The sequence below is a fragment of the Limulus polyphemus genome, unplaced genomic scaffold (assembly GCF_000517525.1).
Source record: "Limulus polyphemus unplaced genomic scaffold, Limulus_polyphemus-2.1.2 Scaffold583, whole genome shotgun sequence".
NCBI lineage: Eukaryota > Metazoa > Arthropoda > Merostomata > Xiphosura > Limulidae > Limulus > Limulus polyphemus.
The window spans coordinates 501,022-517,381 of record NW_013666193.1 but is presented as its reverse complement, the minus strand read 5'-3'; the positions used below and the strand labels follow the sequence as shown (position 1 = coordinate 517,381).

Here is a 16,360-nt window from a genome sequence, read left to right as displayed (position 1 = left end):
CCTTCCCTCTAGTCTTACACTGCTAAATTAGGGACTGTTAGCGCAGATAGCCCTCGTGTAGCTTTGCGCGAAATGCAAAGCAACAAAGCCAAATAATTTTATTCTTTAATAATTATTTCTCCAACAAAAGTTTAAAAATACTCTAAAGTGAAAATAAAACCACATCATAATGCAAAATATATTCTACAAATTTATAACTGTAGCAGAAAAATAATTTTACAGAAGAGCAAACCTGCACCGGGGCTTCCACATTTTGAACCTATTGTTGTAATGGTGATTGCATTTCCATCTATTCTGTTTCCGTGGGTCATAAAACCATGTATTTGTATTTTTTGCTTATGAGGTTATCTATCGCAGTCCCTAATTTTGAACTATTCTGACCAGAAGGAAGGCAGCCAGTTAGCACCTACCTACCATCCATGTTAATAGATTGGCTTTCACTCATGTAACGCATGTACAGATTAAAGTTGAGTAATATATTGTGATGGGGCACAGATTCTAATCCGTGTCGCCATCTACAAAATCCAAATCTCTCCTACAGGGTCAACCGCCCCCTCTCACAAACCAAGTAAAAAACAACAACAAACATTTAGTATTATTAACAGAGGGCGCTAAATTTTTCATCCTTATCTTTTTAACTTGAGAAGGATCAAATAACTTGTATTTCCAGTACTAGTAGTAATTTTATGATTTATCATATGGACGAAATGTGTTGATTGTTATGAATCTGGTGATATATCAGGAATTGGTGTTTGTATCGGTTGTAAGTTCTTATTATCAAAGTATTAGAGCTAATGATCTTGGTTGAACTTGAACGTAAATGGTACAGTAATATCTTAATATTATGGGATAAACTAAGAGTAAGGCTAAAGCAGGTTATCGTTTCTTTGTATAGGTCCCTCGTTAGACCTCGTTTGGAGTATTGTTTAGTCTTCGGCTCATTACCTTAAGCTTAAGGAAGATACTGGGTTGTTGGAAAGGGTTCATAGAAGGGCTACAGATTACAATGATTATTACTGGGATAGAGGGGCTGTCATATGAGGAGGTTCTTAAAATGATTTTTTCTAGAGAAATAGGGGTTAGAGGGGAGCTGATTGAACTTCAGTTTGAATAAGGTGTTTATAATTATAAAGTGGGTGTGTAGGATTGATGATTTATTTTTTCGAGACTTTAATAATCATTAATTGTAAAACTTGATAGGACTAGGGGATATAGATATCAAATTTTGCAGTATGTCTAATGCAATGTAATTTTCTGAACAGGGTGGTCAACCTGTGAAACTGATTACTTTCAGATGTGGTTGATGAATACTTACAAAATCGGAGCTGGACATGGGTATATTAAATTAATGAGATAGCCAGAAAAGGGCCAAGTGGCCATTTGCCCTTCAAATTCAAATTCAATGTCATGAATCCTGGAAAGGATTACAAAGGGGGGCTTTCAAGGGTATAGAATATTTAATTGGCAGTTGGTCATACACTGGCCAGTGAGGTCAGGGTTGGGAGACTAATTTTAGAAAGATGAGGAAAAGATATTTCTTGAAGTGATTCTAGATGATTTTCTATAATGTAGTCCAAATATTGAGCTAAGTACTCATTTTACAATTTGACACCAAATGGTACAATGGTAAGTGTCAAATTGCTTAAAAGGTGCCAAGCCCAATATTTGGGCTACTATACCAAATGGTGAGAATCAACCATGGTGTTCTCCAGTGGGACATTTTAATTCCTAGTTTACAAAAAGCCAAATTTGAAGCCATGAGACAAAATTTATCACTAATATTAGTGAATTGGGATAATGTGTTACGAGATATTGCACACATAAATTGATTTTAATTCAAGAGAGGCATGTTCTTAAAAAGAGGAAAAGGATAACAGGGAAGATCAAACCTAATTGGTTTACTTAAGACATAAAGGAGAACATTAGGGATAAATGACACAATTTTAAGATGACAAACTGGTTGAAAGATGTACAGAAATATAGAAAAGTTAGGTATTTGGTTGAATAGAACATAAGAGGTAATTCTAAGAACTCACGAGTAAAAGCAAAGAAGAATATGTTGTAATATGTTAACCATACTACATCTGATATATCCTATCTGATGAGGCCTAGGCCTAGTACTAGGGCTCATTGGGCCGGCTGGGATACAACAGAAATAGTAGTGGTCTAGATGATATTTAAATCATCAGTTGCAGGTGTGAACTAGATTAAGTAAATGAGTTGTAATTATTATCAATTTCATTTAAGTCATCTACAAGTTAGAATTATGGTGAGGATTAATCACAAAATATTTATTTCTAACATCAGTTATGTATTTATTTTTTTACTTGAATTAACTTCATTCAGAACTACTGGCAAACCACAACAAAAGGACTTATGAGAAACAACCAGCTAATAATTTAAAAACTTAGAACAAGGAGGTTTTTAAGTATGTTAAAGGTAAGCAAAATATTATTGGGCTCTTGAAGGTTGCCATTAATGGAGTTCAGTCAAACTGGACTTTAACTAGTGAAGTGCCTCAGGAGTCAGTGCTTGGGTCTTTGCTTTTTGTTATTTACATTAATGATATTGGTAAGGGTGTAATTAATAACGTTTGTTGATGACAGTAAAGTTTTGGGTATTTCTAGCTGTTACTTTGATTATTTGATAAGTTCAACAAATATTTGACAAATGACTTTAAATTGTAGTACAGTATGAGCAAAGTAATTAATGCATTTGGATTATAACTTGGATCATACACTTAACATGGATTGGAATCCACTTAACTCAATAGTGTGACTGAAGAAAAGGATCATTGCATTGTAGTGGATTAGTTATTCAAACCATTAAAATAATGTTAAGTAGCTTGTAGTACAGCTTATAGCATTTTAGGGCTTACTTATATACACTGATTACAAGACATAAGAGGTATTTATCTCTGTATACAAATCTCTTCTTAGGCCTTACTTGGAATATTGTGTATAGTTTTGAAGTCCTTATCTAATAAGTGATATTAACTTATTGGAAAAGGTTCAGAGGAGGGTTATTGGGTTGATTTCTGAGATGGGTTGTTTTACATGGATGTATTAAAATCTTTAAACTTATTTTCTCTCTAGAAAAGAAGTGGTCTTATTGAACTTGTTTAAGTTTACAAGGGTATCATTTGTATAAAGGCCCCTTATTTATTTTTGCTGTATCCTGAAGATAATAGGGTGAGAGGATACATGCTTAAGATTTCGAAAAACAGATTATACTCCAGTTTTATTTTTCTAACAGGATGATTAGCCTATTGAACAAGTTGCTATTGCTAGTAGTTATATTAGCACCTTACAGGTGTGTAAGTGGAGAAAATTGTAAATTTCTTAGGGATGGGTGTGAAAGAACAGCCTTGAAGGACAAAATGGTCCTTTGTTAACTGTATCTTATGTAGCAAGAAATAATTACTTAAGAAAAAAAAGTAAATAACTTAATATACAGATTGAAAATTATGTCCAACTGTATTTTTTGTTGATTGATTTAATATGAAACCAGTTCTTTATCGCTTAGTTCTGGAAATTTTTATAGCATTAAGTAACTTGCCTAGTAGAGCTTTCATTTAACAGTTTTCTTTGATATGAGTTAGTTAAGTAGTTATTACAAGTAATAACAATGGAAACTCGTACAACATCCACTTTACTTTATACATGTTGTGTCACATCATAGCCTAAAAGAAACTCTTTATGAGTTCTAATTTATTTTGTCTTGTTGAGCTTGTAGATAATTAGCAACCATTACAATTATTGTTTATAATTTTTTGAAGTGCATGTGCTGTCTCAAGGTTGATTCTATATTAATAAGAAAATATGAGTTGTGTGATATCCTCCAATGAAGAAAGAAGGAACACATTTGAAAATCATATTGTAATTATTTTTAGTACAATCCATGATACAATACTTTGTTAAAAACTTTTGCTGCAAATGTTATTTGATGTTTTGTTTACATTTCATTATCTAGAAAATATGCTCTGTACATGATAAGAAAATCATATTTCTTTTCTTTAGAATCAAAGAAAGTACCAGTTGAAATTTGAAAACATACCAGCTCTCGTCAGTGAAAATGGCATTTCATTCTTTTAGGAAGTTAACTCATCTACAGACAAGACTTTCCTTGTATCTTTGTGCAAGAAAACTGTCAAATGCAACTCTGCCACTCACTTTCCTTTGCCAGCATTATTATCCGAAAAGCAATATTAAAACTAGAATGCCATCTTTTGTTTTGGACTGTTCTAATAAGACTGCATGTAAAGCTGGTCAGAATAGTTTTCTTCTTTCTGCTCAGCTAGTATGTACTTCTTCAGTTCAGAATTTGAAAGAAGATCATAAAACCAAAGCTCTGCAAATAATTTCTGACTTACGCCACCTCAAAGCCTCTCCTGCTGCAGCACTGACATATGGGTTTTTAGGCCTTATTCCTTTCCTTGTACCACCTTTTTATATAATGTCATCAGAGGTTTACATACCTTCATTAGCTTTTGCTCAACTGGCATATGGAGCAGTAATATTATCCTTTTTAGGTGGAGTTCGATGGGGCATAACTCTACCCGAAGAAAGTATTGTTAAGCCAGATTGGCAGTGTCTCGGTTATAGCGTTTTGCCATCTTTGATTGCATGGGTTGGACTGTTGCTTCCAGATTATCTGAACACACTCACTGTGATAGGTGGATTAGGCTTAGCTGCTTACCTGGATACCACCATGTATGGTTATCCTCCTTGGTTTAAGGCTCTGCGATTTACTTTATCATTTATTGCTTTATTAGCTTTATGGACAACACTAACTTGTAGTTTGATGTATGAGCATAAAGGAAAGGCTAAGAAAGTGCAAGTGCTAGAGAATATCGATTGAAAGGTTCTAAAGCACTCTCTAATGAGAAGGTTAGTCAAACTGTGGACTCAGTTAAAACATGCAGTTCTATTAGGAAATCTTGAATGTTTAGTTTAATTATTTATTACATTAACCTAAAAGAAGTAGTTTTTTTTTCAGAGCCAAACTAGAAAAGGACTTAAGTTTTCTAGATTATAAAGCAAAACATTTCTTGAAATTACGTTATTAAGACCACCAATGTTTTTGTAGGATATGAAAAAGAAACTCATTTTTGTTGCACCATAGTTTTTAATAAAACTAATAAGTTAGAAAACTGGATTGATTGTTATTACTGATACATTAGTCAATTGCAAGGGTTTCAGAAACATCATATATTATGCTGAATGTGGTTACAAGGCATAATAATAATGATATTATTTTAAGTCAAAGTACATGTTTTTATGCATTAATCTACTGTTTTATATATATATATATATATATGTAGGAACTTAAAAGAACTTGTGCTCAGTAAACCATTAAATCTTGTTCAAAATTTACATGTACTAATAAAACAAGTTAAAAAACAGTTCTAAACTTCTTTTTTTTTTACAAAATTACAGTACTTCAAGTTTACAATGTACATATCTGTGATGTTTGTCAATATGTCAAATTGCAATGTAAATGTAACAATTTTGTACAATCCTTGTAATGCTTTCCTTTGTATCTTGTCTATAAAGAAAACAGTATCCAATAAGCAAAACTGTCGAATTTCGATCTTTTACACATTCATATACATTTGTAGTACATGTTGTATTAGGAGTTGAACCACATAACATGACACTGTTCACACTACTTGTTAAGTACTAGCTTCTTTCAAAGTACACTCAAGGATTAAATTCAGATGCATGTAATATGTAATGTACTTTTTCATGTTCAAGAAGTCATTAAGAAGACAAAGTTTAATGCAGTTTGGAGCCTTACTGTTTTTGCTAGATCTTATTTAGGCCTTTGATATTTAATTCATAGCTTTTGAATAAAGGTATCTCCCTACCTTGTGCTAGAAATAATAAAGATGAAGAAAAAAACATACTTTTCAACTTTTCACAGTCTATATTTTTTACTGTTAAATACTTTGTGAAGGTATTTATAAGTACTGTCTCAACCTACACATTTTTAAAAATTTAATGGCCGTATTTCCTGCTGGAAATACTAAACTTATAGCAACTGAAAAATAAATGTTCAGTTCATTTCACAAGTGGAATATTTTACTTAAATACTCTGTGAAGGTTCTTTTGGTTGCTCATGTGCTTTGTGAATACACAGAAATTTGTAGTTTTGTATCAGTGTTCCAAAATCTATGTAAATTGGTAGGTGGAACCTCACCCCTAACTGTACAGTAAGATTAACATGATATGCTATGTATTAATCATCATACTTTGATATCTATTCAATATATACATATATAATATTTTATCACCAGTTAGCTGAATTTTTATTTTCAAGACCACACACAAGGATTAGTAAATTTTTATTGAAATAAATTAGTGTTACAGTTATCCTCATACATCTTGCTTAAAGATGTATAGGCCTTTTCTTATCTTTTCATCAGATTATGGGGGGAAAAAAGTTTAAACTCAATTTATATCATACTTGTTAAAACTAAATCTGTTATTCATGTGTAACTATATTTGTTATTCAAGGGATGACTAATTAAATATTGAAATTTTTACAAACAACACAAGTTTAGAAAGTCCTTTTATTTATATCCATCAATACATTTTCTAAATTCAGTTAGATACTGAGAAAACTCACTGTGACAGAGAAACTTGGAATATATACAGTTTATCATAAACAATGGTTAATAATGAATGTGTGTGTAAAATGAGTATGGTCTAGAAAGAGATTTGTAAATGTAGATTTCAGATGAAAGTGAAAAGCATTCATTCAGTGAGTGTTACAAAAATAAGCAAATACTATATACAAATGTTGAACAATTTTCAGAACATTTGAAAGTAAATTTTTAAACCATATTTTACACACTTCATTTGATAATTTACAAACAAAATATTTAACACCACTAAGTCAAATCAAGCTCTTGATATTTAACGAATATTCATAATTATTATTTCAGGAATAGCATTATAACTCTACTAACACTGTTATCAATCCAAAATAAAACGGGATAAAATACACTTCCACAGTCAATTATTTCAAAGTGCAATCTTTATTATCACAACCAAATCTATCAATATTTTTCTTCCTGAAATATGAAATACATATAAACCAGTTATTTTCACTTGTATTTACTAACAACACAAAATTATGCATCAGTAATTCTATTACTTAGACTTCAAAAACTTTAATATGTAATAGTTATGCACATATTACCATATAATTTTATATTTCTATGCCACCTGAAAATACATAATATACTACCCAAAATAGAAAACATGGAAACACAATCTAAATTAAATGTAAAATTTTCAAAATTCTGAAAAAATATTCTCCCAAAGTTTTATCTTTTGGGTTCCATAAAGTGAGTTTCTAAATAATGACAACATCATTACTTTGTGTATTTTAAAACAACAACAAAAATGGCACATTCCTTTGTTAGGAAAAGATAAAATTAATACCTTTGATATCTGTTAAACTACATGTGTAATCTTACAGTACCTGAAACAAATAATAATAGTGCACTCAAAAACAAGCTCCTGATTTGGCACTTGTAACACATAAGTACACTTTTGTACTTGGGTATTACAAACTTTAACAAATGTACAGTACTTGACATACATGATTTTAACAACAAAATGTATAAGGCAACAGTACATTGTACTAGTCAAAAGTTTTCTTGTGATTTAAAAACCTATTCTACCAATAAAAGAGATCAAGTGTAGGTATCTAAATCAGCAATTTTGTTTAATCAATGCTACCTACTTTTAATGTCTCAAAATCCAAATAAGTTTTTATTGTTCAAGGCTAATAAACAGTCACAAAACAACCAGTTTCAGACAGGTGTATTAAACAACACTCGATTTTTGTTCACTATCCTACTGTTTTTCAAGCTGATGATTTTGATTATAATTTTTGTTCTTAAATACCAACAAGTAGTCGTTTACATAAGAACTATAAATATAGCTTTCTTACAAGTTTGGACCCTGAGATAGTCTCTGTGCTTATGATTCTAGTAATAATTATATCTAAGAAGGTTCTTACTTTACTCCATTAGTTTGTTTCAATTGTACATGTATATTGCAACACAAGTTGAACTACATGGGCCATATGTATCAACAATAAAATTAATTTTTAACTTTGTTTTGTACTAGTGGTTAGAATAAATTTTTTGTATAATAATGTTAAACTTTCATTAAACAAAATCAGAAAACAAGTAAAACATGCATCTTTATATGGTATGTATCCCATTAATGAACATTTAATGTTCTATGTATTATTGTAACACAGTTACCTTACAGTCTGGATTGTGGTTTTGATTTTTTTCCATTTTACCTTAATCCCATCTAGTTTGGGAGAAACTGGTATTATTGCAAGCCAAAAATATTTATACTAGGATGGCTGGCTCAGTAAGCAACCATATAGGACGAGAATGTTTGGTGACGAGAATTTGAACTTGCAATCCTCAGCACCCTAACCACCAGGCCCTATGGTTTTGATTAAATTCTGTTAATACTGTTAACTCAGTGCTTTGATAATAAATGCTTTCACACTTAGCTGGTATAGTAATATTTTTCTTGCTACAATCATGTTTCATAACCTGAAGTAGCATAGCATTCAATCTGATTCTAGCATGTCATTTTTGTTAAGGTTTTTTTGCACAAACATAATGTAAAAACAGGGTCACAGGTGGGTATTTCAATAAAAATAGCAAAAGTATGAAAATAGTAATTATTTTTATTGCAAAAGTAAAATATACTTGTGATGATGATTAACATCAGAACCACAGAGAAATGTAAAAATACAATTTTACAGAATAAGCAGAGATTTCTAATGAGGAGTTCTATTTCATTTATTCTTATTAGTATCAAGCAGAAATTCTATAGTTCTACTAAGAAACCAAAGTTCCATGGTCATTCATATAAAACTTTAAATGAGCAATAACATTTGTAATTTGAAGTCAAATATTAAATATACAAACAGAAAACCTTGTATTTTCCACCCATTTATCTGTACAACTATAAAGAAAATCAAAGTGGATAATCTAATATTGTAATACATACTATTACAAATGTCTGCCAGAAGTGTATTATATGCTTTTATTGAACAAATATCAAACTATATCAATATGAGTTTTTGTGTATTCACAAAATTTGACATATGCCATCTATCAAATTGTACAATTAAATCAGCTGGTTTCCAACACCTTTAATAAACTGTTAACTTCATTACATTGTAAACTAGGTTATGACTGACTGGGCTTTGTACATGCTTTTTCGGTTACAAAAAATCAGAGAAATGGGTTGTTTTAATAACATACTTTACTAGTAACTATGTGCTGTTAAGTTTTCAATATTAAGATTTGCAGTTTTTTAGTACGATGTAAGATTCTAAGAGAAATGTCTAGATATTAAAACTTTACTAATAAAAATATGTTATATTTTAAAACCCATTTTCAAATAATACCTTTAATAATTTACATTTTTATAAATACAATTTGTACTTGAACTTTAGAAAGGATGAACATTGTGAATTTTATATAAAACTACAGAAAAATATGTAGAAAAATTTGTCAAAAGTTATACCAATTAATACATATATGATTTTCTTTACAAGTTACTTTTCATATTTTTATATGTAAAACTACTTGGTAATTTCAAGCATCAAAAGAAGTCTTGAAGAATGGTATTAGCAATATAGATATCTATTATCAAACCCTTGAAATAATTTTTCATCTACATGTTGTGATATTAACAGATAGAAAGTATAAAGCTACCAAACCATGTAAAGTTTTAATTGCTTGTATAAAAACATTTTACTAAAGTCTGAAGTTAGAAATTCATAGATTGGCAATGTTTTTCATCCAAAAGTTTTAAAGTTCATTACATGAAAACTGAATGAATTCAAATAATGTTTTCATATCATAAATTTAAATAAAGTAACAATTAGTGAAGATTTGCACATATTTTGAAGAAAAAAAGAACATTCTCCCATCTCTGGTATTCTACATTTTTGTAACATGTAATGTTTAATATTAGAAAATACTTTAGCAGAATACCTTTTGTGCTGAAAGTATGAGCAAAATTAAGCCAAATATTTTTATGACCATCAATGTTAATGGCATCTATTACTGATTAATCCTTCAACACTTCAGTAGAACACAATATTTCATATTAATTACCTTTAATTATTTAGCATTGACAGATAAGAAAAAACAACAACAGGAAATTCTATTGTGGTTTTGTCAATAATTTGACAGAAGCCTAGGAAAAAACAACAACATATATTCACACTTGGATAGGATGGAACATACCAAGTTTGTATAAGAATTTAATTACAATAACATGTTGCATTCTACCAACTTTACAGTATCAAGTGATAATCTACAGCAAAAATTTGAGATGTATATTTAAAATATATTGAAAATAAATCTTTAAAGGTGAAAATGCAAATAAACAACTGTACCTAAGAGCATGTCAAATGAGATTTATCGCTCATTAAATGCAAAAAAAGGACCTAAATACTTACTGAGGAAAATGAAAGGTACCAGTAATTTCTTAAATGGCGAAGGTTATCAGAAGAAGACAGACAAGGAATAGATGATTAAAGAAGTAACTATTAAGTCCATATGAAAACAATCAAGAATAGTTGTATTCTTTAAAGCCAATAGGTACTCATGACTTGAATGAACCAACCTTTTTGTGACTATTATTTACATTTCATTTAGTAAAATCACAGTCATTCAAGATTGTTTCCCTTGTCAACTTCTGTTTGAAAACGTTTTTCACATTCAACATATTAATACTTTAAGAACTATTTCTTCTAAACAAGGTAAGTTGTATGCATAAATTCATAAAAATCTAAATCTGACAAAGGCCTATAACTTTTTTTGTAAAAATCAACATTTTGAATACGACTTATAATGTCCTATGAATCTGGTTCCCAATCAGTCATTTCACTCTTTCTTCATTGGTGACAGAGACATCACAATATTTACACAACAGTTTTTTTTGTCTTATTTTCTTGACAGAAAAATCATAATTTCAAAGTAACACAATTATGATAAATTAAAGGTCAGAAATATTAACATTGTATGAGACCAAACATTTTAATATGTTTAGTTATGTTGACCAGTTTAACATTTAATAATATGAACATCATAGGTGTTCAAGTCTACTTTATCTTATCATATGAGATTAATAACTAGACTTGAAATTTCTTTAACTCAACATGTCACATCTTACATCAAATTAAGCCTATTGTGTTAATGTTTCATCATCATTTGTTTTCATCTTTTTCAACATCATTTATACAGAGACCTGTATTTTGTACACCACATACATATGAATTACTGATGGAAACATTTCCACATACAATAGTTTCAGTGATTTCAAATTAAATCAATATTACATTTCCATCTAATATTGTTTCCAAATAATTCTACAATGATAAGAAGTCAAACTAATTTGTGCTTTTATTATTTTTCATTAGTGAAGATAAGCATCATTATATATATAGATATTATCATAAAATATATTATAATAATTCATAAGCTAGCTCCACAAAAAACCCCCATACCTTCCTCATTTTCAATGTACATAATCACACTATCATTTGCTGTAAAAAAAAAAAGTTAAAACTGTAACCAATATATATAGATTTGACACCTAACAACAGTCATAATTAACCTTGTATTAAATATATACAAAGCTTTAATTCTAAAATATTGAAAATCAGTTTGATGTGTGAGCTACTGGGAAAGTTTAGTACTTTCATTTCTCTCTCCATATTTTAATTTTACAACTGGAACTTGTAACAGATTCAGTTATATCAATGATTCGTCGAAGTTAGATAGAGAGAATAGTACCAATATTAACAATCAAAATGAGGAAGCAGAACACTGTTTTTATGCATCTTTAATATGATAGTCATCCAGTGAGCAATTATCTGAAAGGAACTTTTCACAAAGTGTTTCAATGCTTATCTTAATAAACAGGAGACAACACTTCTAATATTTTGCTATGTACGTTAATACATAATGTCATGGCTCTCATTAAAAGGTTTTTAACAACTGTTACTGAGATAGTTCAAAAACCCATACTTTCTGATTGATACACTCTCCGAACAAAGTATTAGCTGTAAGAAAACCTAAAAATTGATATTATATTTCATAAACACTAATTTACTAATAACAACAAATATTTCAATCGAGAAATTAAACAAATTTCTACTATTAAAATTTCATGGCATTAACAATTTATATTTTTTGTGGACTCAAATGAGGTAGAATGTGGTATGATATCAGGGCACAAAAAGTACGAAGTTAAGGGATAAAAGAGCAATATTATAATGGTCTGTTTTGGCAAATTACATGTAAATGTTCAGCAATATGTTTTATAAAATAATTGTTCAACGTATGATGATACTTACAGAAAGTTATTACTATTGTTTTATACTTTATGTGCAGTAAAACTTAATACATTTATTATGTACAATTTCAAACTAAATAACACAAATACTACTGATATTAAGTACTAACTCTCTTTGTTTCTATTACAAAACACACATTTTCCACCATTTTTGAGTAAACAAAAATTGTCTACTAGTTTTTTGTAGTCCATCAAATCTATAAGCCTACTTTAAGGGGCTTGAAATTAACTTTTCATCAATAGATGCAACTGATCAGCTAACACAAATTCTAATATTTTATATTTTTAATATATTATGAAATTTTAGATCTATCTTTGTGATGATAATTACATTTTGTAACATGAAATGAAGAGAAAAAGAAGATATAATATCATAACATTAAAGCATCATTTGAACTTGCTGTTTTTATTTACTATTTTAGACTTGTGGATTCTCACTGATCAATTATTGTCATGGTTTTTCCAATAAATCTTGTACTTGCAGCCAGTAATTTGTTAACTTATATTTTAATATAAATTTGACCATTGTCTACAACTAGTCTGAATATTAACAATCATGCCTAGATTATCAACTGACAAAAGAAAAAAAAAAAAAACCAGGTCATTGACTTTTTATCATCTAGTCACCACTAAATTCAAGCTGACTAAAAATAACCTCTACAAATCTGAAATCATAACATGTGTATATTTCTCTATTTATAGATGTGTATTCACAAAATATGTTTGATCAACCAGTTGATATCACAGAATATTTTTCTAATTGAAGAGCAATAGTATGTTCTTATCAAGAAGAATTATGAAATATGATTTATGCAATGGAATGTTTTGAAGATTTTATCTGGACATGCTATCACAGATTTTACGAATGACATGTAATTATAATACTATTGACAGTTTTACTTATGATAACCATTTGAGAGCTTTCACTTTTTGCAAATTAACATTATGAAGTATAAATTGCAAAGCTGGAATGATTATTACATTACTTCAAACTTTACATTTGTTTTACATGTTAGATACTGCAAGAAGAGTCAAATGTTTCTTAACTAATTGTTTATGAGTTCTGATTTGAGCCTAAAGAAATATTCACAGGAATGAACTAAAAAAATATTCTTATGCATAAGCAAATTCCTAATGAGCTTAAACACCTGAGTGGATCATGAAAAACCTAAAAAACCATCATAATTAACTTCATGTTTGTTATTAATGGCTTTGTTCATACGTCTGCAACAGTGGATCAGATTTTAAAAATATGATATACTATTTGCAAAGTATGTGTTAAATATATCATTTAGTAATAACAAAAATAAAGTGATGAAAAAAATCACTACAATGAAAAATTATTTGATTTGGTTGTCCTTACTACTGTACATGAACATCACCCACTGTGCTTTAAAGCAAAGGTGTAATTGTTTTTTTATGAAATATACACTACATATCTATTAAGTTCGCCTTACACATTCATACTTCAATAACTATACCCTATATGAAGCATCCAAAAATTTAGTTTTACAAACTTAAACTACTCGGCCACAATCTTACTTTTAAAGTATTCCTTATTTCCATAGTAAATAACTTTTGCCAGCTCTTGGTAATAATAATAATAAAAAATGCCCTATCTACTCTCCCAAAAATTCCAGGCTTTAAACTACAGTACTTATCAATATAAAATAATATAAGTGCAATTTTATGTGGCTATTAATGTAACATTCAAACACAAAAATTAACTTTAATGCATAGTTTTACCCTTCTCACTCATTTGAACTTAATTTTTTATAAAATGAAAATTAATGATGACATCAAGTTAACCTTTTTGGTAAACATACCTTTTTTTTATAGAGCAAAGACCTTATTATAAAAAGCTTGGGTGGTTTATAGTTCCATTGCTCAAGCAAATAACATAATCTACCAATAACTACTTTAATTTTTTGTGCACAATTTCTAGAAATATAAAATGATAAAACTGGCCCAATATCAGCTTCAACTGGTTTCCAGTGATACACTATAATACTATAACACACATGGAACTGTGTAAAAATACCACATGAATTTATGATTGAAGATAGCATAAATACCTGATAAAAAACAACACAGGATATGCAGAACCTCATATTCAGCTGTGGCCTTTTGTAACAAATTAGGAAATTTGTTTGCTCATTTTGTGTTTTCAAGTTCATATAGTAGAATATTATTTTTGACAATATTAGAATAATGCAACTACGCCAATAGTAAATTGTTTGTAGAAAAAGCAAAACATATTTTACTAGCCACAGTAAAAATGAAAAACTTTTCCATCTTTTCATGTGTGTATACAATCTTATTCTTGATTTTCAGCCATTGTTATTTGCTTCTGGTTCAGAATATTGACTATATATATCCTATATCACAATTCTACCTGAAAAATTTTTAACCTGTAACTTTTTCCTTAACATCAGGAAAACTGAAAGACAAGGTTTGAGAGACATTGGGGTGAACATTTTTGTTTCTCTTTATTTATATTTTCAAATTATTTGTACCAAAGTACTTGGATTATGAAATATGGCTTTTAACTTGTCCTTCTGGGGATGGAGTTACCATAATTTATTTATTAATAATCTGATCTGACTTGATGGAGTAGCTAACAAACTCATCAGGGTTAAAAAAAAAAACATTTTTAAAAATAACATCATATTTTACATAAAAATGCTTTTTTTTTACTTTTATCAAGTCATTGTACTAGTTAGTTCTCGTGCATCACTAGAAGCTCCGCTGATGACAGCTACATCCAAGTTGTCACAATTAGAATTCTTCAAAGTTACATTAGACGGCTCAGGTGGAAGAGACTCTTGCTTGCCTTCTTCCAAGGACTCCACATATTGCAAGTTTAGGTCTATGCTAAACTTTGAATAGTTGTGGTTGTCCTCAGTGTCATTAAATGTCCTAAACATTCTAACAGCATTAGGAAGGCTGACATACTCTCCAGACTTTGGCAACTGGCTTGCCAAGCTAAGTTTAGAGTAAGCATCTTTATAGGGGAGAGAATTTGTAGTTGCTATGTGGGTGGGTTTTATACTGGTTATTAAACTAGATTCAAAAACTGGTTTGGTCAGGACATAACCTTTTGTTGGCATCTTTTCTATGGAAAACTGTGGTGCTGCTGTAAAGTTACTGCCATTACCTTTCGGAGAATGTTCTGAAGATGATCTCAAAATATGAAAAACTCCAAATTTGGAATACCCTGCATTTGGAGTCATATTTTCTGGCTGTTCTTGCAGTGCACTTGAGTTTAATGACAAACAAATACTTTTGGCTAAACCAAACCTGGAGTAGGGAGCAAGTGTTTGATCTTTTGTGCTGACATCTGCCCCTTCACCATCAATATCAAAAACAGATGGTTCACTGTTGGATAAATTATTTGTGAATAGAGGTTGGGTGTTGTGATGTTTATCATCCTGATGTAAAGGCTGGGAATCAGAAACATCTGCCACTTGGTTCAATGGATTTGTTTCTTCTTTATTATCAGCAGAATTCTGGAAATCATCCATTTCCAGTTTGGTTTGAGAGTAGATGAAGTGGTCACTTCCAAGAATATTACAATCCATAAAGACAGTATCAGGTGTATCAGGACCAGTCAGGTGAAATTCTGTGTTGCTCTCAGAGGAAAGGTGGGTACGGTTGGTGAGAGAAGATGAAATGCTATCGTGGCCACCAGTAGACCCGTAACCACTACTGTCCCCACTAGGATTTCTTCCAATGTTAGTACTCCAGACTTTCCTTTGAATTAACTGGTAAAGACAATTAACTGGATATATTTATGATACTTTTTCATGTGACTATTAATCACAAAAACATATAATTTCAACAGCTACAATTTCGCAGGTTCGTGGCAGTCTCATAGTACAATATCTCACTCCCACAATTAAATTTAACAGTATTTTTATTTTCACTGAAATAAATATACT

The 16,360-nt window shown here is 30.0% G+C and overlaps 2 protein-coding genes across 6 annotated transcripts in view; one reads left to right on the top strand and one right to left on the bottom strand.

Moving 5' to 3' along the window:
• Window positions 1-573: 573 nt before the first annotated feature.
• Window positions 574-5,404, top strand: LOC106459266 (transmembrane protein 69-like). Of its 2 annotated transcripts, XM_022385722.1 has the most exons (3): window positions 574-763; window positions 2,347-2,439; window positions 4,020-5,404. In XM_022385722.1, the coding sequence occupies exon 3, from the start codon at window positions 4,075-4,077 to the stop codon at window positions 4,858-4,860; it is 786 nt and encodes a 261-aa protein (XP_022241430.1). In that variant the 5' UTR covers window positions 574-763; window positions 2,347-2,439; window positions 4,020-4,074; the 3' UTR covers window positions 4,861-5,404. The 2 variants fall into 2 exon arrangements, with proteins under 2 accessions (XP_022241430.1, XP_013774317.1); XM_013918863.2 differs by lacking the exon at window positions 2,347-2,439 and having other exon boundaries at window positions 581-763.
• Window positions 5,405-6,556: 1,152 nt separating this feature from the next.
• The window catches only part of LOC106459271 (protein sidekick-2-like), a 97,569-nt gene continuing 87,765 nt past the window's right edge, over window positions 6,557-16,360 (bottom strand). For all 4 annotated transcript variants that reach the window (XM_013918873.2, XM_013918877.2, XM_013918878.2 and 1 more), the window contains one exon: window positions 6,557-16,183. In XM_013918873.2, coding sequence (XP_013774327.1) covers window positions 15,122-16,183 — 1,062 coding nt within the window. In that variant the 3' untranslated portion in view covers window positions 6,557-15,121. The remainder of the gene's footprint in view (window positions 16,184-16,360) is intronic.